At 37.8% G+C, this 25,173-nt stretch overlaps 1 protein-coding gene across 2 annotated transcripts in view; it reads left to right on the forward strand.

Annotated features, from left to right (window-relative positions):
* SRBD1 (S1 RNA binding domain 1) overlaps positions 1 to 25,173 on the forward strand; it is a 231,216-nt gene that overhangs the window by 17,793 nt on the left and 188,250 nt on the right. For both annotated transcript variants that reach the window (XM_060026693.1, XM_060026692.1), the window contains exons 5-9: positions 4,017 to 4,183; positions 7,110 to 7,227; positions 9,578 to 9,716; positions 13,317 to 13,413; positions 14,713 to 14,848. In XM_060026693.1, coding sequence (XP_059882676.1) covers positions 4,017 to 4,183; positions 7,110 to 7,227; positions 9,578 to 9,716; positions 13,317 to 13,413; positions 14,713 to 14,848 — 657 coding nt within the window. The remainder of the gene's footprint in view (positions 1 to 4,016; positions 4,184 to 7,109; positions 7,228 to 9,577; positions 9,717 to 13,316; positions 13,414 to 14,712; positions 14,849 to 25,173) is intronic.

Genomic DNA, 25,173 nt, shown 5'->3' on the forward strand with positions numbered 1-25,173 from the left:
TCATTGACTCATAAAATGTCAAGGGAGTTTACAGGGTCGGGGGTTGACTCAACAGCTGAAATCAAGTAATGAGCAGATCAGTCATTGAGTGGCTTGATATTAAGTATAGGATAAAGTTCAAACTTTTTTTAGAATTCACCATCTAGCTCCATCCCTTTTTCCATTTCTCACTCATCTCAATACACCTTGTACATTTTAGCATTACTGAACATAGGAATTTTTTTAAATGTGCAGTGGTTCCTCATCAGTGGCTTTTGATATGCTCTTCTCTCTTCCTAGAATTCCTGCCCTCATTTGGCTGCCTGAGATACCTTCATTCCCTTGTTACTTTTCAATTTCTGCAGAGGTAGATGTTTCTTCCTCCCACGTGCTCTCAAAGAGCCTGTATATGCTTCTGTCAGAGTACAGATCACACTGTATTTTAACTGTCTACTTGAGTGTCTTTCTTCTTTCTAGCTTATAAGCTTCTTGGCAAGAGGGACTTGGCTTTTTACATTTTATTACTGGCTTAGTATGGTTATTGGCATATAATATGAGCTAAAATAAATGTTTGACTAAATTAAGACAGAAGAAATTGGATGATTTGGAGGCCCCAAAGTTGTGACTGCTTGTATGTAGTTTTATTATCCTTAATTTCAAGAAGCAAATTTTCATAAGCAGCAGTATACACTCTCAACACATATGATGCTTCTGGATTTGTCAGGACCTGGTACACTTCAGATGTGGGTCTGGAGTCTTAGCTGTCTTGGGCCCCTTTTAGTTAACAGTCACTGAACTAGTTTAGGATAGTGGGAGCCCGTGGGTTCTAACAATCACTCAGTTCCAAAATAATGAGCATTTTTGTCATTTTTGTGTCTTATGTCCATCTTTCAGAATCTGGCCTTTCAAGGGCCAGCTGAAATGCTGCCCCTGCAGCAAGCCTTCCTTGATTACACCAGGGAGATGGTTCTCTTCTCTGAAGATGTTATACCACTTATTCCCTGGTGTATTCTGTTTTATTTGTACTTATTTATATTAATGTTTTATCTTCCGTTCTAGATCGTTTATTCCGTGAGGACAGTGAAATTTGGGAGCAAGCTTGGGAAAGGATTTTAAAACTATGCTACAATGGTTGGACTTTTACTAGTAGTTGGGAAAGAGTCATTGAAGCTTATGTTCAAAAGAAGAAAAAGAGGAAAAAAATAAGGGACTTATTATAAATGTGTCTTAGAAGTATAATCAGTAGTAATGCAGAAAGGTTGGGTGGAATGCATAGAGAAAAAAAAATGCTCTGTGGTTTAGATAACAGAAGATAATAGAAAGGGAGCTTGAGGGGAAAGAACAGACATTTTAGAAGTTCAGTTTGCTTCCTTGGTGACAGATTAGAAGAGCGAGATAGAGAACACACAGTGAAACTGAGGACATTGATTAGAATGCTTTTGGTTGCAATAAGAGAAAACCTATCTTGAACTAGCTTAAGCAATAAAGGAGATTTACTGATTTAGGTAACAGGAAAGTTACCTAAGTGCACTGCAATAGTCTCTCCACAATTCTCTTTGCACTGCCATCCAACTTCAAGATTCTACTTGTATAAACCATATTTCTCCCGAGGAAGAAATTGTATCAGGGTCCAGAGTTCTAAGCCAGATCTTGAGCTTTCTGCTGACTGGACTCATCTCTCTGTCCAAACTCTGGCTGTTGTAATTCTAAAACAACTGGTTACTGAACAAAATGCTGTAGAGGTGGAGTTGAGGTCAAGTGTTCTTCAGCCACAAAGCTGCTACATAATGGGGAGGTATTGTTGGGGGAGATAACCACAGTATCCCCAAAGGTTTCTGTGGTAGGAGATAATGTTAACTGGAATAGGAAACAGGAAGAGGTACAGGATGAGAGAGAAAATACTAATGAACATGACGTAGGGGTCAGGGATGATATCAAGCAAGAGGAGCATTTCTGCATGATGGCGCAGCCTCATGAAGGCCTCTGAAGAGGGAAGCAACTGAGCTTGTTCTAGGAAGTGAACATTGTTCTAGGAGCAGCCCATTGGGGCTGGCTTCTAATGAGGGGAAGACTGGATAAGATGAGGTTGGAGAGGGAGGCCCATGTTTTTTGGGTCATGGTAAGGACTTTGGATTCTAAATGCTATGGGAAATCATTGAAAGGTTTTGACTAGTCAGGTGACATGATCCAATATAGATTTTGGAAAGATAATTCTTGTTGTTTTATGGAAATTGACATAGATGAGATTGCTATGGATGCAAGAAGAATAGTAAAAGGCAGTTGCAGTAATCCTGGCTTGAACTAGACTGGGCTATAGGGCAGAAATGAAGAGCAGTAATAGACTAAAGAAATATTTTCCCACTAGAGTTGATTGATTCTTATGATAGAGTAGATTTAAGAGTTAAAGGAGTCAAAAGAGTTGAAGACTCTTAGTTTTCAGGCCTGAACTGGTAATTTGAATGGACATAATAAGGGGAAAACTGGAAGAGGAAGAAGTTTGAGAGGGAGATCACTTTTGCGAATGCAAAGTTTGAGATACCTAATAGGATTTCAAGAGGTAGGTCAGGTAGCTGGCTAAATGAGTCCAGAGCTCATGCAGAAGAGAGGTAGGGCTGGAGACGTAAAGCTGGCATTCTGAGAATGGGTGCTAAGATGTAGGCCTTCGGATATACAGTGCACAGAGGAATGAGGGTATCCTTAATAGTCTCTGGAGCTCAGCCATTTATTTCATCTGTAGTTTTGAAATTCAGTGTATTTTATATATTGACTTGATTTTGTTAAGCAGTTGACCATGTTAATGCTTTAATAATTTTTGAATTTTTTCTTACATTTTTGGCATATCTTGAGCATCAAGATTGAAATAATAATAAAGCTTATGCCTCTCATGCTTTACTTTAAAAAATCGGCATGGGGCCTTCCATGGTGGCGCAGTGGTTGAGAGTCCGCCTGCCGATGCAGAGGACGCGGGTTCCTGCCCGGGTCCGGGAGGATCCCGCATGCCGCGGAGCGGCTGGGCCCGTGAGCCATGGCCGCTGAGCCTGCACGTCCGGAGCCTGTGCTCCGCAACGGGAGAGGCCACAACAGTGAGAGGCCCACGTACCGAGAAAAAAAAAAAAAAAAAAAATCGGCTTAGGTTTTGAGAACAGTTACTGAACAGTTACTGGAATTGCATTTTATTCTTTCTTTTCTCCAGGCTGACTTCTCTAAACTTTTCTGCTTACATGTACATTTTTGCTGAAACCTGTAGACTTGTTTTTTAAAAAATAATTATTTTGAATATGTAGTATATGGGAATGATACAAGATTCCAAAGATATAGAAAGATCTTCCTGCCCTAGTTCTAAGCTAACCAGTTACCTTTCCCCAAAATAAGCCATGTTCCAAGTTCTTGTAATTCATTCCATATCCGTTCATATAAGAGTAAGTTGAGTGGTATTCTGCTCCACGGGCATATCATAATTTATCAATTCCCCATTGTAGACTATTTTTTGCTGACTTCTACCATACTGGAAAAAATTCTTCAAAAAATATCACTGTAAATAATGTCATTTTCCAGAGGTATGAATATATCAGAACAAATTTCCAGAAGTGTAACTGGTGGGTCATAGAGTTTATGCATTGTAAATTTTGATAGATATTGCCAAACTGTTCTTCTTCCAGAGGTTTACCATTGTACTTTCTCACTAGCAATAGTTGAAAGTGCCTTTTCCCATCACTTATGCCAGCACAGTGAGTTACCATCTCCTTCTTTGGTGCCAATCTGAGAGATGAAAAATGCATATCTCATTTGAGCCCTGTAGAGTTCGGGCAATACAGAGTGGTTTCGATTGGATTTTATAGAATGAGTGAAATGACTATTCCGTGATTGTCAGTATATATATATATTTCATACAATTTCCTTTTCTTCTTTTTTTAAAACCACAGCAGTTTGTTTCTAAGTGGCTGGAGAACATTATTTAATTGCTGTATTTTAAACCATATGTTATAATACAGATGTTTAATTTTCAGAGTTTTAAATCATTAAATATTAATTTACAGGTTTTATCTGAGAGAACTGATATTGAACTTTGGGTTTGTGCCAACGTTATTCGTCTCTTTAATGATGATAACACAATTCCCTTCATTATACGTTATCGAAAAGAGCTTATTAATAACCTTGATGCTGATTCCTTGAGAGAAGTTCAACAAACTCTAGAGGAGCTACGGTAAGAAACCTGGGAAGGGATGAGCTTTGTGTAAGGGGAAAGAGGGTGTGTGAGCCAATGAGGCGAAACAGTGAGGAAGTGAGTGATAGTATATTTTGACAGTTCCAATATTTTGTTTTCTTGATTTATTGTAATCTGGATATAGTCCCCTTCTGACAGAGGAAGCCAGCTCCATTTTACTTATTTAGGGGTGTGCAGAGTCCCTCTGCTGGTGTGTTCATGCATAGCTTGGGCATGTATCTGCAAAAGGTGGTTTGCATTATTAAGAGTCTGTGCCTATGAGTTTGAATGTCATCTTCTCTCATAGAAATGATTTTGCATAATGGAAAAATTAGAACTACCAGCAGGTAACTCAAAAAAATACATTTTAGTCTAAGTCTTCAATAGCTTACATAAAACTGTCCTGTTAATACTGTGAAGTCCCTAAATGGAGAGTTCTTTGGCTATATAGAGTTTGGTAGGAAATATGTATATTTCCTTTTTCTATTCTTTTATAGGGCATGGTAATTTAATGTTAGTGGATTGTGAGTTTTGTATGGTTATAGAATGGAAAGCACTCTTTAAAAAATTATTCCTCTGGATTTATTGTAATAACTCAGAAATAAGCATATAAAGGCTATAAAACTAACTGTATTCAGTAGAGTTTATTAAAACAGTCTTTACCATTCATTTATTTTTTGCATGTCTCCTACATGCCAAGGGCTGTGTTGTTGCTATGTGTGTTCTTCAACAAGGATATGATTTATATTGGATATAATCTTACCATGAAGCCATTTTAAAAGCACTAAGGGTTATTTTTAGAATGAGCCTAATAAGCCTCTGTGATTTTGGAGGAACTTGCCTCTCACTAACATTTTTACCCCTTTTGTTGAATTTCTTTTAGTGCCAGGAAGATTTAAATGCTAATATGTGGAAAGTTATATTTCATCAAGAGGCAAAATCAATTAGCCAACCCAGAAAAATAAATGACTAGTTATTCAAGTGGTTTCAGATTCAGATCACCCAGGGCCAGGCTAGTATAATCAAGCACAAAGGGACGCAAACTGGAGATCACAAGTCCTGTCTAAGAGGGGCAGCTGCTACTCATCTCCATCAGATTATAACATGTGGGGTTCTCTACCCAGATTGCTGTATCTTCCTATTTTTGAAAAACTGATAATCTGAATTTTTATGTAAAAAAATTTTGAGGTCAAACAAAATCATCTACAGGCCACATCTAGAAGTCCAGCAATTTGCAAATTCGGAAATAAGCTTTCTGTTTGGTTGAAGGCAAAGTAATGAAGAAAATCTTAAGGGTTTGGGATCTGAAATTGGGGAAAGTGTCACAAACAATCAAGAATAGTTTACTTAAAAAAATTAAAGGTATTCTACCAGTTTTTGATTGGGTGGGGGACAAATAGGAGCTTTATGTCAAGATTAACATTATTATTTTCTTTTTCTCTAAAAACACACTTTAGCTGCAACAGAGTTCATTCTCTGGGTATCTATTAATAGAGGAATACATTAAATATTAGTAGAGGACTATTTCTCCAAGTAAGTGGTGGCATTGACTAGGACTTAGAAGATCTTTTTATATCGTACAGAGATTTCTTTTTGGTAATGAGGTATGGTCTCTACTTTTCTTGAGCTCAGCTTTTTCTATAACTAGAGCATTGGTTTTTACCCTATTAATTGCTACTCATAAATGAGTAGTGAAACTAATTTGGTAGGTTATTACCACTTTAACAAAAATGAAATAGAGAATAGAAAATATGAGTGCAGTTTCTGTGGTAAAGGTAAATATTATTTCATGAAACTATCATGTTTATTAACTGTTTATTAAATATGAAATTATATATGTGTATATACTGGGTTGCAAGGTAAAAATATTTCTTACTGAGGGTCACTTAAAAAAGTGAATCAAAAAATGATTATGGGGCTTCCCTGATGGCGCAGTGGTTGAGAGTCCGCCTGCCGATGCAGGGGACGCGGGTTCGTGCCCCGGTCTGGGAGGATCCCACATGCCGCGGAGCGGCTAGGGCCGTGAGCCATGGCCGCTGAGCCTGCGCGGCCGGAGCCTGTGCTCCGCAACGGGAGAGGCCACAACAGTGAGGGGCCCGCGTACCGCAAAAAAAAAAAAGATTATGATTATGGATAGTAAGAAACGTCTGAATTTTCTCTAAAGATGTCTTTCCTCTCCCTCATATGCAAGCCAGTAGGTCATTGGCCTTTTGTCGAAATGACCCTGGTAGGCTTCAGCCTCTGAAAACAGTCTTGGGCTACCAGGAATGTAGAAGACACAGAGGTGTGATCTAAGGACTGCATATTCTTCCTCATTAACTTATAATCTTCTGCCTTTCTTTTTTTTCATAAGTAGATTTAGTTTTCTTTTCCATCAGTCATTTTTAGTCATTTATATTATCATCTCTCTAACTTTTGCCCATCATTTTAGCAATACCATTATTAGGCAGAAATTATAAATCGTAACAGGTAATGAAATAGGATGAAAGGCTGTAATAATAATACATTCTAAAGTATCAAGGTTTTGAAAATCAAGGAGAAACTGAAATACTGTTTCAGCTTGAAGGAGACTGTAGACAGCTAGCAATTACATAAAACCCATTCTTAGCTGAATTCACTATCAAGGACATATATAGGAACAATTGGTGAAACTTAAATGAGATCTGAGGGTTAGAATATATCAGTATTATATCAATGTTAATATCAATTTTAATCACCTGCTTTTGATGGTTATAGGAGAAGATTCTTGTTTATAGAAAATACATACTAAAGTACTTGGGGATGATGGTAACTTATTCTCAAATGGTTCAGAGCGGGGGAAAAGTTCTTTTTACCTTACTTACAACTTTTCTGTAAGTTTGATATAGCTTCAAAAAGAAAGTTTTAACATATAGGTCTTGTATATTATAAAAGTTTCTATTTTCAGGGCTGTTGCAAAGAAGACTTATAACACAATCCAAAAAATTAAGAAGGAGGGGAAGATGTCTGAGTGCTTGTTAAAAGCCTTGCTGAACTGTAAAACTTTTGAAGAACTAGAACACGTGGTAAGGAATCCTTTTTATCTTTTAATGTAATACTTACCTCAGTATATTATGATTTGGGTCTTATAGTTAAAGAGCTTGAAATAAAAAGCTAAAGTCATCAGCCACCATCATTATTTAATTCAATAAAATATTCTTTATTCAGTAAATATCTATTAAGCACTTTTTTGTGATAGGCACTTGGGTTTATTGGGTGGGCCAAAAGGTTCGATCGTTTTTTCCCATAATATGGCTCTAGTAGCACTTAGTTGTCTTTAACTTCATTCAAAACAATTTTGTTAGATTGTATGTGACAGCTGTCATATCAGCGTGCATTTAAAAAAAGGACTTATCAAAACTGGTGAATTTTTGTGTAGCCATTTTAATATTAAAGATGAAGGGAAAAAGCAACATTTTCAGCATATTATGCTTTATTATTTCAAGAAAGGTAAAAATGCAACTGAAATGCAAAAAGAGATTTGTGGAAAAAAAGATTTGTGCAGCATATGGAGAAGGTGCTCTAACTGATCAAACGTGTCAAAAGTGGTTTGCGAAGTTTCGAGCTAGAAAGTTCTCACTGAACAATGCTCCACAGTAGGGTAGACCAGTTGAAGTTGATAGCGATCAAATCGAGGCATTCATTGAGAACAGCCAACATTATACCACGCGGGAGATAGCTGACATACTCAAAATATCCAAATCAAGCGTTGAAAATCATTTGCACCACCTTCGTTATGTTAATTGCTTTGATGTTTGGGTTCCACATAAGTTAAGCGAAAGAAACCTTCTTGACCACACTTCCACATGCGATTCTCTACTTAAACGTAATGAAAACATTCTGTTTTTAAAACAAATTGTGACGGGCAATGAAAAGTGGATACTGTCCAACAATGTGGAACGGAAGAGATTGTGGGGCAAGTGAAATGAACCACCACCAACCACACCAAAGGCTTGTCTTCATCCAAAGAAGGTGATGTATATATGGTGGGATTGGAAGAGAGTCCTCTATTATGAGCTCCTTCTGGAAAATCAAATGATTAATTCCAACAAGTAATGCTCCCAATTAGACCAACTGAAAGCAGCACTCGACAAAAAGCGTCTGGAATTAGTCAACAGAAAATGCATAATCTTTCATCAGGACAATGCAAGACCGCATGTTTCTTTGATGACCAGGCAAAAACTGTTACAGTTTGGCTGGGAAGTTCTGATTCATCTGCCGTATTCGCCAGACATTGCACCTTCGGATTTCCATTTATTTCGGTCTTCACAAAATTCTCTTAATGGAAAAAATTTCAATTCCCTGGAAGACTGTGAAAGGCACCTGGAACTGTTCTTTGCTCAAAAAGATAAAAAGTTTTGGGAAGATGGAATTATGAAGTTGCCTGAAAAATGGCAGAAGGTAGTGGAACAAAAGGGTGAATACGTTGTTTAATAAAGTTCTTGGTGAAAATGAAAAATGTCTTTTATTTTTACTTAAAAACCAAAGGCACTTTTTGGCCAACCCAATACAAAGATGACTAATACATAGTCCTTGTCTTCAAGGAATTCCCAGTTGAGTGGGGAAAAAGGAGAGTAGGTAACAGAAGCGTAAGCTTAAGGGAGAGTGTGCTGAGCTGGAGGCATAGATGTGAGTGTCTGCAGCATGTAATTGGTATTTGGAACCATGAAAATGGAAGATTTCACTCAAGGAGAGATCATGGGGTAAGCAGGTCAGGATAGACATTGAGGAACACTAACTTTTGAAGCATGGGTGGAGGAAGGGAGAGCCTAAGAAGGAGACATGGAAAGAATAGTCAGAGAAGTATGAAGAGAATCAGGAGATGATGATACCCATAAAAGATTAAGGAAGAGAGTCATAGAAGGAGGTAATGATCAATGGTTAAGTAATTAAATATAGCAGGGAGTTTTGGCAAGATAAGGACTGAAAAATGTATATTTGGTAATTAGAGGATCATTGTGGATCTTTGTGATACCACTTGCAGCAAGGTGTGTGGAAAGAGAAGCCAGGGGGCAGTGGGTTGAGGAGTGAATGTGGACTAAGAAGTAGAAGCATTGTGTGAGGACATCTTTTAGAGGAGCTTGCTTGAGTTGAGGACTTGCAGTCCTGGCAGTCCAAGCACTGAGTTTGTGTGATGAGTGAATCCAAGCAGATAGCTAACTGTAAGCATGTAGAAAAGTATAAAGAGTCTGATAAGAAACAACTGTTTTCGTACAACTTGTATTCTCTGTTAGCATTAATCTTTGAAGGAAGAGGAAAGGATTGAGAAGAGGATGTCTTTAGCATTCTCACATGTCCTCTAATTTTGTGTCCTAATTTTAACTTTTGCTTTTTAAAACTGAATAATTTGGTATGTTTTCTGACTTTTTTTCCTAGTCAGCACCATATAAAACTGGGAGCAAGGGCACCAAAGCCCAGAGAGCAAAGCAGCTGGGATTAGAAGGAGCAGCCAGGACACTGCTTGAGAATCCAGGGGACCTCAATCTGCTCTCTTACATTAAGCCCAATGTGAAAGGTACCAGCTTTACTTAATAAAGAGGTCGCTCCTGTTTCTTTCTTTTTTTAATTTGAAAACCTAGGTTAAAAAAATTGTTTCATTAAGTAATGATGATACAAAAGAATATTACAGCATATAAAGAGTAAATAATTCTAATAAAACAAATCCCAGTATACCTCCTGCTTAGCCATTCAGATTTCCTCTTTTAATGAAGTGCCTGTTCTACTCTTTTGCTCATTTTTCTATTGTGGTGTTTCACTTTTTCTTATTAATTTATAAGTATTTTTTAGATATTCTTGCTCAGTTACATGTGCTACAAATCTTTTCTCCCAGCTTGTAACTTCTCTTTTCACTTTCTTTTATTTATTTATTTGCGGTACGCGGGCCTCTCACTGTTGTGGCCTCTCCCGTTGCGGAGCACAGGCTCCGGACGCGCAGGCTCAGTGGCCATGGCTCACGGGCCCAGCCGCTCCGCGGCATGTGGGATCTTCCCAGACCGGGGCATGAACCCGTGTCTCCTGCATCGGCAGGCGGACTCTCAACTGCTGCCCCACCAGGGAAGCCCTCTTTTCACTTTCCTTATGCTGTCTTTTGGTAAATAGAAGGTCTTAGTTTTATCATAGTTAATTTATTAATCTTTTCAATTTTGTTAATCTTTTCTTTTTAGATAATTGCTTCTTTTTCTTTTTAAAGAATTTCCTTTATATCCAAGGTTATAAAGATCCTCCTGTATTGTCTTTTAAATTTTTTATTCTATTTCTAAAAACTTATTTAATTATAAAAATCATATCTACTTTTTGAAAAGAACTTCAACAATTCGGACAGACATGGATTGTAAAGTGAAGTCCTACTTCCACACTTCTACTCTCCATGAATAAAGTGTTTGTCTTTTTCTTAAGTGAATCTTACTTTCACTTTGTGTGTGTGCGTGCACAGGAGAGAATGAGAGAGGAAGGGGGTAAGGGAGAGATATTTCTAAGAAGAACCCAAGGAAAGTGTCAACTGATACGTGTCAACGTATATTGGTTTTATTGTCAAAATGAGCCTTGGAGTGAGAGCTTTTTGAGTAAGAGTGGCTTTTTCCAGGGAGTGGAAAGGATTGAATGGGGAGATCGATGCTAGGATTGAATGGGGAGATTGATGCTCTGGTGATTACTACTCTCATTCTAGTTCCTTTTAGCCTTCCTTCCTTTAAGCTGGGAGAGTGTCTGTAGGGGGCAGTCTCTGACAACAAAATCTACTGTAGAGAATAAGCATACCAAAATCTATGTTTATTTTATATAATCTGGCAAATGTGAATTTGCAATTAAAAAAATTATGTGTCTGTGAAAATATGAATATCTGCTCATACACAAATACACACATCCTAATATCTATATTGAAAAGGGCAATAATGAAAAGAAAAAGCAATGGTAAATATTTGAATTTAGAGATGGGTTGAAATGAGTAAAATTCAAGTTCTACTTTTTTCGTTATATTTTCAAATGTTTGCAACTTTAATATTTTAATATTAACTGAGACCATATAGCCATGCGTTAAGATTAGCCACAGTGGGGGGCTTCCCTGGTGGCGCAGTGGTTGAGAGTCCGCCTGCTGATGCAGGAGACACAGGTTCGTGCCCCGGTCTGGGAAGATCCCACATGCCGCGGAGCGGCTGGGCCCGTGAGCCATGGCCGCTGAGCCTGCGCGTCCGGAGCCTGTGCTCCGCAACGGGAGAGGCCACAACAGTGAGAGGCCCGCGTACCGCAAAAAAAAAAAAAAAAAAAAAAAGATTAGCCACAGTGGGAACTATCTGTGCCCAGTGATGGTATATTTTCTTATCAATAGAATCAAACGTTGGAGCTTTGTTAGATGTTAATGATTGTTAGATGCATAATGATTTATGGTCAGTTTTTATTTTTCTCTTCTGGTCTATTTTCTTTCCTTCCACTCTTCACCTCCTCTGGTACAAAGTTTTCCTTAGTTCACACACATACTGAGTTCCTACTAAGTAGGTTTGATAACATAAGGTTTACAAATTGTTTTCCCCTGAATGATGTGGGCTTTACAAAAGCCCATTGTTACAATTGCAAAATCTATAATTTCCTCTTTCTAGTCTCTCTCATTAATTGGTCTCATTGTAGGTTCCATCTTTACTACTGACTTCTCACCCTGGTATTCTCATTAAACTTCGGGTAATGATGCTGTGAGGTACTTTTGGACTCCAGGAATGAATGCATAGTGAGTGGTTTTCTAGGATAAAGACTGATCTAGTGAGAAAGCTAACACAAGAGCAGACACTTACTGACTCCTGACTATGCGCCACAGCTGTTGTAAGTCTTTACATATACAGTCTAACACCTCTCAAAGGTAATTTGTTCCTGAAAATTCCCTCATAGGGAAACTCTCTTAAAATGTAAACAGGATTCCTATTAATTTCAGTGGCCAAATTTCTTTCTTTAAATTTCTTTGGAATAAATGCAGTTACATCATTAGTTAAGATCAGTTATCAGTTATCATAATACAACCCAACAAGGCATTTTCTCTTTATTAATTACTCTGTAAGTTTGTTCTCCTGTCCTCTTTGTCTTCTGTACTTGTTACTCACTAAAACCATACCCTCAGAAAAACATACTTATGATACTTAGTGCTTGTGTAATTCAAGTTTTAATGGAAGAAAAAAAAGAAGCTTTAATGAAAATAGAGCAATAAAGACAAAAGAAATAAATAATGCATTGCAAATGATCTCTCTCAGTGTATAAGTTGATATTGCAGGAGCCATAATGTACAAGACACACTGCTGTAAATTAGCAAACTGAAAGCACTTGGAGAGAACTTAATGTGCCATTGGTAGACAGTTCAGCTGTGAAGATGACCAACCACATAATGGCTCTTGTTTTGTGCTCATTTGAGGTTTGAGAAATTCAAATAGGTCATTGAAAATGTGAATAACTGTCTCATAAGCCAAAATAGGAATATTAATAAAATTATTTGCAAAGGAGAATTTTTGTAACTGGAATGAAATAGTATACCTTGGGATATGACTCTATTAATATATATTTCCTATAACCTATAATGCTTAATCCTATAATGCTTAATCTTTGTAAATACTTCATGAAGTAGATACTATTATTATTCCATTTTTATAGGAAACTGAGGCACAGAGAGAACAAGTAACTTGCCCAGGGTCATACATTTGGTAGATGGTGGAGCCAGGATTAGACCAGGCAGCTGGCTCCAGAGCTGCATTTTTCACCACTAGGTTATATGGTATGTTAAGGTCCTGTATTATTGTTTTTGGAGACTTGATTTTGTTGCTGAGGGAAGCTAGTCACTGCTATGATACTTTTCTGTCTTTTTGTTTGTTTGTTTTTTAAATTTTTATTGGAGTATAGTTGCTTTACAATGTCGTGTTAGTTTCCACTGTACAGCAAAGTGAATCAGCTACATGTATACATACATCCCCTCTTTTTTGGATTTCTTTCCCATTTAGGTCACCACAGAGGATACTTTTCTGTCTTAAGTTTGTCAACTTAGGGTTTTATTTTGACTGGAATAAATTTATTGTGATTTATTTATAGATTTAAAAACCAATCTGTAGTTCTTGCTTTTGTTTTCCCTCTTACCCTTCTCCTAAAGGGCTTTCAGCACTCCAGGATATTGAAACAGGAGTGCAGCATATTTTAGCAGACATGATTGCTAAAGACAAAGACACGCTTGACTTCATTCGGAAATTGTGAGTAACTCTTAGAGTTTTCTGCCTTGTGGACTCATGATGTTAAGGGTCGCATGGTTAGTGCTAACTCCAGTGTTCATTAAAAACTTAGTTTCAGACTTTTAAAAATTAAAATTTTTTTTTTAGTAGCACAGCTCTCTGCTCAAACAACAGAACCCGAATACATAAAACATAAAAGTAAAGTTGCTTTAATTGAATTCTGGGCAGGGAGCCTGGAACTCTGCCTGTTCATCCTCCTTACCCTGAAGCATCTTAGCAGAGGCCTCTGAGGAACACAGTTTAAAAACCACTGCACTGTGCAATATATGCTACAGAGAGATTCATAACCATTTAGAATGGGTGGCATTGCTTTTTAAACGTATTGAGTTGTATGCACTTAATTTTATAATGTTTACCAGTGGTTGGGTTAACTTGAGAATGTTTAATATCAGGTATGGATAAAAGTGCTGACGTCAAAATGAATTTTAGCTGATGGAGAGAGCAGCTTATCCATAGTATCATAGTCCCAATTTATAAGAGAGTAAAACCCTTTGACCTAGACCCTGTTTGGGCTTATGGATTTTATGCCTCATTAAAAAAGGATATTATTTTAAAAACCTTATTTTTAGGCACTCTGTCCTTCCTGTGCTTCTGTGTATCAGAGGACAGGGTTTGGCAGAGGTCTACTCTTCCTCTCTCTCCACATCTCTAGCTGTGTGAGCTGTGCAGAGGAGAGTAAAGGTGAAAATGAACCGGTTGACTACTGTAGCTTGTCAGGGTTTTTGTTAATGTAAGGGAGAGAATTTTTCTTTTTCCTCAGTGGCCCTCACAGGAATGAGTTGAAGTAGGAGAATTGTGCAGGTTTTTAAATGTGTTTTTACAAGTAATTATGCTGCTGAAATTTGGTTCAATTTCATAAATTGTCATTGGAAGCTGTCCTAACACATCGTCTTGTTTCCCTTCTTTTTAGCTTTTAATTGGTTCTGACTCTCTAACTCAGTGGTTAGAAAAGGATGATATCTAAGCCAAAGTTATTAGTCTCTTGCATAACTGCAGATAGTATCTGAACTCATTTAGGCATTTTATGGGAGGATTGGGTTGAAATATAAATAGATCTGGAACACCTATGCTAGCATGAATAGGCGAGGAGTCCCCTTTTGATGGGTCAATAACATTTTTATAGTTGAGCATCATTAAAAAAAATCTCATGTGGTAAATCTCATTTAGTTTTTTGTTAATCTTCTTTCTATATAACGTGTTTCTTTACTAAAGCACATGTTAATAACTACTTAATGTTTGAATATTTGTGTATCTGAACAGGTGCCAAAATAGATATATTTGTATCCAGTCATCTCTGGCAAAGGTATCCTCAAAAAAAGTAAATGAAAAAGATGTTGATAAGTTTCTGCTCTACCAAAATTTTTCGTGCAACATAAGAAACATCCAACATCATCAGGTAAATAAGAAGACTGCTTATGCATGCTGATAGTAGTAATAATGATAATACCTCAGATTTGCTTATTTGTTTACTAAAGAATTTTCAATCAACTATTTTCTTCCTTCATGTAAATTTTTATAATATTGTTATATCCTCCCCATTTGACAAATGGGGAACTCAAGACCCACAGAAGTTAGTAAATGACACTGAGACTTACTAGCTGTGCTAACAGTATAACACTTCCGTATCTTTACTCTCTGGCTGGTGATCTTTCTTATTAGAGTTTCCTTCCCAGTATGCTTGGATTTGAGCTCAATTCTGGATCTTTTCCATGTGAAATACAAAATAGAGATAACTGATTTAGAATAAATAAAATATGAGAGATCTCAGTTATATAAATCATACTTATATCTCAGTCTTTTAATTTCACATTTCATTTTATTAATTTTTATCCTAATTGTAGTTATAGGTTATATATCTACATTGTGGAATGTGGCTTTAAATCATATAGAAAAAAATTTTTTTTACAAACCAAAAATACAGTAATACTGACTTTTGTATTTACCTGTGTAGCTACCTTTACCAGTATTTTTTACCTCTTTGTATGCTTTTGAGTTACTATCTAGATTTTATTTCAGCCTGGAGGACTTTCTGTAACATTTCAGGTAGGGCAAGTAAACTCCCTCAGTTTTTGTTTATCTGTAAAGTCTTAATTTCTCCTTATATTTTAAAATTTATTTTTAATTGTGATAAAATACATATAAACTTTACCATCTTAACTGTTTTTAAGTGTACAGTTTAGTAATGTTAAGTATATTAACATTGTGCAACCAATCTCCAGAATTTTTTTATCTTGCAAAACATAGATTTTCTGAATATAGAATTCTTGGTTAACAGTTTTTTCTTTCAGCACTTTGAATGTTACCCCACTATCTTCTGGCCTTAATGGTTTTGACGAGAAATCAGCTGTTAACCTCACTGAGCCCTTGCACATGATGATTGCACTTGATTTTCTTGCTACATTTAAGATTCTCTGACTTTTGACAATTTGATTATAATTTGTCTTGCTGTGGATCTCTCTGAGTTTATTTTTCTTGGAGTTTGTTGTGATTTTTGGTTGTGTAGTTAGATGTTTCTGATCAAAATTGGGAAAATTTTGACCATTATTTCTTCAAATATTCTTTGATCCCTTTTCTCCTGGGTCTCCCATTATATGTGTGTTGGCATGCTTGAGAGTGTCCCACAAGTCTCTTAGCCTTTGTTTATTTCTTTTTTTTCTTTCTTTTAATTCTTCTCAGACTATGTAATCTCAATTGACATATCTTCAAGTTTGCTGATTCTTTCTTCTGATTGTTCAAATATTGAACCCCTCTAGTAAATTTTTCATTTCAGTCATTGTACTTTTTTGCTCAAGAATTTCTCTTTGGTTCTTTTTTATAATACCCAGCTCTTTATTGATATTCTGTTTGTTGGGATAACATGCTCATGATTTCCTTTAGGACTCTGATTTCCTTTAACTTTGAGCATATTTAAGACAGTTAAAGTGTGTCTAGTAATGCCGAAGTCTGAACTTCCTCAGAGATGGTTTCTGTTAATTTCTTTTTTCTGTAAATGGGTCATATTTTCTTGTTTCTTTGCCTGCCATGTAATTTTTTGTTAAAACTTGTCATTTTGAATATTATAAGTTGGCAACACTGAAAATCAGATTCTTCCCCCCTCCCCGGCATTTGTTGTTGTTGCTGTTGTGGGGTTTTGTGGTTTATTTAGCGACTTCTGAACTGTTTCTGTAATCTGTATTCTTTGTCATGTTTGGCCACTGAAGTCCCTGGTCTATTAGCTTAGTGGACAGCTAGTTACTTGACAGAGATTTCCTTCATTCCTAGAGCCAAAACAAATAACAACTTTCCTGGTCCTGCGTATTTGCTCTATGTTGGGGCACCCTTCAATGCTTAGCGAGGCTGTTTACAACTCTACCTTAGCCTTCACTTTGTCTTTGTGTGGAGCTCAAAGGTCAGACAGAGGTGAACACTTAATGTCTTCCCAGGTCTTTTCAGAGCAGGTGTCTGTCTAGTCCTGAATGCGTGCATGACCTCTTAGATTTCCTAAAATATGTGGAAATTTTAAAAAGCCCCTTTCCTCTCAATTATCTCCTTTACTAGCCTCTTCCTTCCCAGGTTTTTCTGGTCTGTCTGATGGTTGCCCTGACTATAATCCCTTATCCCCAGGTGTTATCCCTTACCCCTTGAAACTGCAGCTAACACATTGCCTTTAAATACTTTGAACAAATGCCACCCAGGAGCTTCCTGGGGAAGCTCTGAGACAAGCAAAACAAAGGCAAGCCCTTGAGCCAAACCGTCAGGGAGCCATGAGACAGATCGAAACACATAATCACAAACTTTGGAGAATAAGGTCCATATTGCTCCCTCTGGTACTAGCAGAAGTAGACTGTTATCTTCACTGCCACTGCTGAACTGCAGAGTGGAGGATGGTAAGTGGGTAAGTTAAAAGTGCTCTTTCACCAAAATTCTGCAGCTTCTTTAAGTGTTCCTCTGATTGTTGTAAGTTTTTGATTAGATTCCAGAGTTCTGAAAAAGTAGAATCTGGCAGTTCTTGCCAGTTTGTTGCTTTTGTAGAGGTTTGGAGTTTTGGAATTCCCTACTCCACCACTTTGGTGATATCACACCTGACAGCATCTTTAAAGTGTGGTGTGTATTACCCTGTTCTATTCCAAAACCAGCATGTGGCCTTAACCTTATGAACTGTCCTTCTTTATCTTGTTTAATGGTTTTTAGCTTGAAGTCTACTTTGGTATCAGGATTGCAACCTGTATTTTCTTAATGGAAATTGATTTCACCCTTGTTTTACTCTTAGCCCTACAATTATATGAAATGCTTGCCCTTAGTCCTTTTGCCAAAATTTTCCAGTCTTCTTTTAAGCTGATTGAAGCTTATTCTCTAGTCTAGTATGTAGTTGGCAAAGTTTTTCTGTAAAGGATCAGGGAGAAAATATTTTAGACTTTGTGAGCTAGATGCCTCTTCCTGCAGCTACACAACTGCCATTGCAGCATGAAAGCAGCCACAGCTAATACATAAATGAATGAGCATGGCTGTGTTTTAATAAAATTTTATTTATGAAACAGATGTTAGACTGGATTTGGTCCATGGGCCATAGTTTGCTGGCCTCTGCTCTTGTATATTTCTCAAGAAGATTTTATGTGTATAGTACAGGTGTGCCTTATTCCGTAGTGCTTTTTGCTTTATTGTGCTTTGCAGATACTGTGTGTTTTACAGATTGAAGGTTTGTGGCAACTGTGTTTCATACAAGTCTGTTGGCACCATTTTCCAACAGCATTTGCTGACTTTGTGTCTCTTGTGTCACATTTTGGTAATTCTCTCAATATTTCAGAATTTTCCATTATTATTATATTTGTTCTGGTGATCTGTGATCAGTGATATTTGACATTACTGTTGTAATTGTTTTGAGGTGCCATGACTGCACCCATATAAGACAGCAAACTTAATTGTTAAGTATTATGTGTGTTCTGATTGCTCCATGGACCAGCTGTTCCCTCCGTCTCTATCCTCCTTGGGCCTCCCTATTCCCTGAGACACAATAATATTGACATTAGGCCATTTAATAACCCAACAGTGGCCCCTAAGTGTTCAGTGAAAGGAAGGAGTTGCACATCTCTCACTTTAAATCAAAAGCTAGAAATGATTAAGCTTAGTGAGGAAGATATGTCAAAAGCCAAGGTAGGCTGCAATCTAGGCCTCTTGTGCCAAATAGGTGCCAAGTTGTGAATACAAAGGATAAGTTCTTGAAGGAAACTAAGACTGCTACTCTAGTGAACACACAAATGATAAGAAAGTGAAACAGCCTTATTGCTGATATGGAGAAAGTTTCAGTGGTCTGGATAGAAGATCAAATCAGCTGTAACACTCCCTTAAGCCAAAGCCTAATCCATAGCGTGGCCCAAACTCTGTTCAGTTCTATGAAGGCTGAGAGTTAAGGAAGCTGCAGAAGAAAAGCTTGAAGTTAGCAAAGGTTGGTTCGTGAGGTTTAAGGAAAGAAGCCTTCTCCATAACATAAAAGTACAAGGTGAGGGACTTCCCTTGTGGCACAGTGGTTAAGAATCCGCCTGCCAATGCAGGGGACATGGGTTTGATCCCTGGTCCGGGAAGATCCCACATACCGCAGAACAACTAAGCCTGTGCACCACAACTACTGAGCCTGCGCTCTAGAGCCCATGAGCCACAACTACTGAAGCCCGCGTGCCTAGAGCCTGTGTTCCGCAACAAGAGAAGCCCGCGCACTGCAACGAAGAGTAGCCCCTACTCGCTGCAACTAGAGAAAGCCCACACGCAACAGTGGAGACCCAACGCAGCCATAAGTAAGTAAATAAATAAATATTTATTAAAAAAAAAAAGTACAAGGTGAAGCAGCAAGTGCTGATGTAGAAGCTGCAGTAAGTTATGCAGAAGATCTAACTAAGATAATTAATGAAGGTAGCTACAGTAAACAACAGATTTTCATTATAAACGAAACAGCCTTATACTTGAAGAAGATGCCATCTAGGACTTTCATAGCTAGAGAGGAGTAAAATGCCTGGTTTCAAGGCTTCAAAGCTTCAAAGGATAGGGTCTTTCTTGTTAGGGACTAATGCAGCTGGTGACTTGAAATTGAAGCCAATGCTCATTTACCAGTGCTCTATAAATGGAACAACAAAGCCTGGATAACAGCACATCTGTTTACAACATGGTTTGCTAAATATTTTAAGCCCACAGTTGAGACCTACTGCTCAGGAAAAAAGATTCCTTTCAAAATATTACTGCTTATTCACAATATGCCTGATCACCCAAGACCTCTGATGGAGATGTACAATGAGATTAATGTTGTTTTCATGCCTGCTAACACAACATCCATTCTGCAGCCCATGGGTCAGGGAGTCATTTCAACTTTCAAGTCTTATTATTTAAGAAATGCATTTCATAAGGCTATAGCTGCCATAGATAATGATTCCTCTGATGGATTTGGGCAAAGTAAATTGAAAACCTCTAGAAAAGGGCTTCCCTGGTGGTGCAGTGGTTGAGAGTCCGCCTGCTGATGCAGGGGACACGGGTTCGTGCCCCGGTCCGGGAAGATCCCACATGCCGTGGAGCGGCTGGGCCCGTGAGCCATGGCCGCTGGACCTGCGCGTCCGGAGCCTGTGATCCGCAGCGGGAGAGGCCACAGCGGTGAGAGGCCCGCGTACCGCAAAAAAAAAAAAAAAAAAAAAAAAAAAACCTCTAGAAGGGATTCACCACTCTAGATGCCATTAAGACCACTTGTGATTCGTGGGAAGAGATATAATATCAATATTAATAGGAGTTTGGAAGAAATTGATTCTAATCCTTATGGGTGACTTTTAAGGGTTCCAGACTTCAGTAAAGGAAGTAACTGCAGCTGTGATGGAAATAGCAAGAGAAACAGAATTAGAACTGGTGGCTGAAGATGTGAAAGAATTGCTGAAATCTCATGACTAAACTTTAATTGATGAGGAGTTACTTCTTACGGATGAGCAAAGAAAGAGGTTTTGTGAGATGGGATCTGCTCCTGGTGAAGATTGTTCAAATGACAACAAGTGATTTAGAGTGTTACATCAACTTAGTTGATAAAGCAATGTCAGGGTTTGAGAGGATTGACTCCAGGTTTGAAAGGAGTTCTACTGTGAGTAAAATGCTATCAGCATTGCATGTTACAGAGAAATCGTTCCTGAAAGGAAGAGTCAGTCGATGTGGCAAACTTCATTGTCGTCTTCTTTTAAGAAATTGCCACGGCCACCCCAGCCCTCAGCAGCCACCACCCCATCAGATAGCAGCTGTCAACACGGAGGCAGGACCCTCCACCAGCAAAAAGATTATGGCTTGCTGAAGGTTCAGATGATGACTATGACTTTTTAGCATTAAAGTATTTTTTAATTTTAAAAATTTATTTTTAATTTTTATTGAAGTATAGTTTATGTACAATATTATATAAATTATAGGTTACAGTATAGCGATTCACAATTTTAGAAGGTTATACTCCATTTGTAGTCATTATAAAATATTTGCTACATTCCCTGTGTTGTACAATATATCCTTGTAGCTTATTTTATACATAATATTAGTAGTTTGTACCTCTTAATCCCCTTATCCTATCTTTGCCCCTCCTTCTTTCCCTCTCCCCACTGGTACTCTAGTTCTCTATATCTGTGAGTCTATTTGTTTTTTGCTATATTCACTAGTTTGTTGTATTTTTTATATTCCATATAAAAGTGGTATCATACAGTATTTGTCTTTCTCTTTCTGACTTATTTTACTTAGCATAATACTCTCCAAGTCCATCCATGTTGTTGCAAATGGCAAAATTTTGTTCTTTTTTATGGCTGAGTAGTACTCCACAGTGTGTATCTATATCTGTCTATCTATCTGTCACATCTTCTTTATCCATTCTTCTGTTGACGGACACTTAGGTTGCTTCCATATCTTGTCAATTGTAAATAATACTGCTATGAACATTGGGGTACATTTATCTTTTCCAATTAGTGTTTTTGTTTTGGGTGTATACCCAAGAGTGGAATCCTGGGCCATATGGTAGTTCTAGTTTTAGGTTTTGTTTTGTTTTGTTTTTTAATTAATTAATTTATTTATTTATTTTTGGCTCTGTTGGGTCTTTGTTGCTGAGCATGGGCTTTCTTTAGTTGCAGTGAGCAGGGGCTACTCTTCGTTGTGTTGCGCAGCCTTCTCATTGCAGTGGCTTCTCTTGTCGCGGAGCACAGGCTCTAGGCATGCAGGCTTTAGTAGTTGTGGTGCATGGGCTTCAGTAGTTGTGGCACGCAGGTTCAGTAGTTGTGGCTCGTGGGCTTAGTTGCTCTGTGACATGTGGGATCTTCCCAGACCAGGGCTCAAACCCACGTCCTCTGTATTGGCAGGCAGATTCGTAACCACTGTGCCACCAGGGAAGCCCTAGTTTTAGTTTTTTGAGGAACTTCCAAACTGTTTTCCACAGTGGCTGCACCAATTTACATTCTCAGCAACAATGTACAGGGTACCCTTTTCTCCACATCCTTTCCAACATTTGTTATTTGTGTTCTCTTTGATGATAGCCACTTTTAATTTAAGGTATGTACATCTTTTTTTTTAGACATAATGTTATTGCACACCTAGACTAAAGTATAGTGTAACATAACCTTTATATGCACTGGGAAACCAAAAAACGTGTATGACTTGCTTTATTGTGATGTTGTTTTATTGTAGTAGTCTGGAACTGAACCTGTAATATCTCCGAGATATGCCTGTAATTCTGAGTTTTTACACAGTCACAATTGTTTCCTATGTCCTTGATACTTGAAGGATAGTTTAGCTCAGTAAATATATATATTTTTAATAATCCAATGATTTTTTTAAATTTTATTTTTTATTTTATTTTTGGCTACGTTGGGTCTTCATTGCTGCACGTGGGCTTTCTCTAGTGTGGCAAGCGGGGCTACTCTTCATTGTGGTGGCTTCTCTTGTTGTGGAGCACAGGTTCTAGGCGCACGGGCTTCAGTAGTTGTGGCTCGTGGGCTCTAGAGCACAGGCTCAGTAGTTGTGGCGCATGGGCTTAGTTGTTCCGCGGCATGTGGGATATTCCCGGGCAAGGGCTCAAACCTGTGTCCCCTGCATTGGCAGGCAGATTCTTAACTACTGTGCCACTAAGGAAGCCCAGTATAATATTTTTTGTTTGCACTTTCTTTCCTTAAGTTTGTCAAACGTGTTGCTCTGTTGTTGTCTTACTTTGCAAGTTTTTTTTTGTTTGCTTGTTTTTGAAATCAGATGCCAATCTAATTCTCTGTTTCTTAGAAATGCTGAAGATGTGGGTCCTGTGTTGTTTTATTTATTCACTTTATTGGTTTTATAGGAGTATGAGGGGGGGATTTAGAATGAGGGGCCTGCCAGTGTTCTTTAAACCTGAAATTCCTCAATGAATCATTTTTTAAATTTACTTTTTCTTCCTTTCTGAATTTTACCGTTATAAGGAGAGGATAATGAAAAAGACGAGAATGCGTCGCTTTTCATTGATAATGTTTAGTTATCTTCCTTAAAAATGTAATTAAAAAAACGGTGGTATAGATATGAAAAGGTATGTTATTATTCTGTGTGTGTGTGTGTGTGTGTGTGTGTGTGTAACATAACATGAAGAGTCTTCAGTTACGCTACAAATACTTCTTGAACACTTATTATGTGTTGGTGCCTACTTGGGGTATGTAGATGACATGGTCCCTGCTGTTGAACTTTTGAAGTGTTTCTCTATTATATCGAAGTTGTTCTTTTTACCTTTGTGTACACTGTAAAATATGTGGTGAAATGAATACTTTTGATAATTGGAAAAATTGTTAGAAGAGTGAAATTTTACTTACCTAGCTATTGTCTACTGATAGAGCCTAATGAAAAAGAGTTTTTAATAAAGCCAGTGACTAAAATACTAAAATTCCTTTTGCAGAAATGATTTTGCTGCTGGATTTTATCTCCCTTTATTTGATTTAATTTTATTGCAACTTTGGAAAAATATGAATACTTTTACTCTATTAAAACTTAGTCTTTCTAGTATTTGCTTGAAAACATTTTGGTCTCTGCATTTTAACTAGTGTGCTTATTAGCACATGTGGCATTCTGAGTTAGTTTGTGGTTGAATCTAAGTTTGTGACTAACACAGGCTTCTAAGTGTGACAGTCTTAAGACCTGAGAAAGTAGAACATTTTGGGAATATCAGTTTTGAAAAACGGACCTGTGTTTTGAGAACTTTCTAGTTATCTTGCAGGCTAGAGTGATGATATACTAGCTCACAAAGATGGATTTTTAATCCCTGTAGTGCTAAGGCCTCATGTCCCTGACTCCAGACTCTGTTTTTCAGCTTTCACCTAGATAGCCCAGCATACAGCATCCCAGAATACAGAAGTGAGGGAGAATGATGATAGACAGTGGTAAAGGAACAACGGTACCTGGAACTCCTTCTCCAAATGCTGTGGGAAGAGCTGTTATAGCTGTCTACTAAATTAATTCTTCTAGCTGCATCTTGTTTTCTTTCTTCTCCACATTGGTCCTTAATGTGCTGCTTTCCACTACATGAATTTGTAACTCAGCCTTCCCATTCTTTTCTGTAGCTTCTTTCACTAATGTCTCACTTTCTTTGTCTTTTAAAACACCTGTTTCACATTCAGTACTGCCATTTACAGTAATTCTGCTTTAACTCTGTATTTACTTTCAACCTCAGTTTTTGCCCCAAGCTCTGTTTCTGCTACTCCACTCCCTTTTATACCATGGATCTTCTATGTTAAGATTTTTTAAAGTTTGACCTATGACTTTACTAGGTATGGTGGAAAAAAAAGCACCCTCCAATAATATATTTTGATACAATAGTGTATTTATATTTTTATTTATTTGGGTTTTTTTTTTTTTTGGCTGCATTGGGTCTTCGTTGCTGCGCGTGGGCTTTCCCTAATTGCGGCGAGCGGGGGCTACTCCTTGTTGTGGTGTGTGGGCTTCTCATTGCAGTGGCTTCTCTTGTTACGGAGCACGAACTCTAAGCGCACGGGCTTCAGTAGTTGTGGCACGCGGGCTCAGTAGTTGTGGTGCACGGGCTTAGTTGCTCCATGGCATGTGGGATCTTCCTGGACCAGGGATCAAACCCATGTCCCCTGCATTGGCAGGTGGATTCTTAACCACTGCACCACCAGGGAAGTCCCTAATAGTGTATTTATATAAATCTGAATTAAATAACTCTTTTTCCCCTATAATATTGTATTCTGCATGAATGAATTTATTACTGATAAATTCTTGGATGAAGAACTTTTATTTACTGTTCAGTGTTCCTTTCAGTATTTCAGAGAGCTGGCAGACATTGAAGATTTTGTCCAGCCCAAACTAAAGTTTATTTTGTATTAGAAGTTTATTTTTAACTGATTATTTTATTTCTGCCAATGTTTACCTTAGAAATTTCTCAAATATATTTAAAGAATTTTTTTAAAGTATCTGTAATTTTTTAAAATTTATTTATTTATTTATTTATTTATTTATGGCTGTGTTGGGTCTTAGTTTCTGTGCAAGGGCTTTCTCTAGTTGCAGCAAGTGGGGGCCACTCTTCATCGCGGTGCGCGGGCCTCTCACTGTCACGGCCTCTCTTGTTGCAGAGCACAGGCTCCAGACATGCAGGCTCAGTAGTTGTGGCTCACGGGCCTAGTTGCTCCGTGGCATGTGGGATCTTCCCAGACCAGGGCTCGAACCTGTGTCCCCTGCATTGGCAAGCAGATTCTCAACCACTGCGCCACCAGGGAAGCCCCAGTATAG

Source organism: Delphinus delphis, chromosome 12 (assembly GCF_949987515.2).
Source record: "Delphinus delphis chromosome 12, mDelDel1.2, whole genome shotgun sequence".
Taxonomy (NCBI): Eukaryota; Metazoa; Chordata; class Mammalia; order Artiodactyla; family Delphinidae; genus Delphinus; species Delphinus delphis.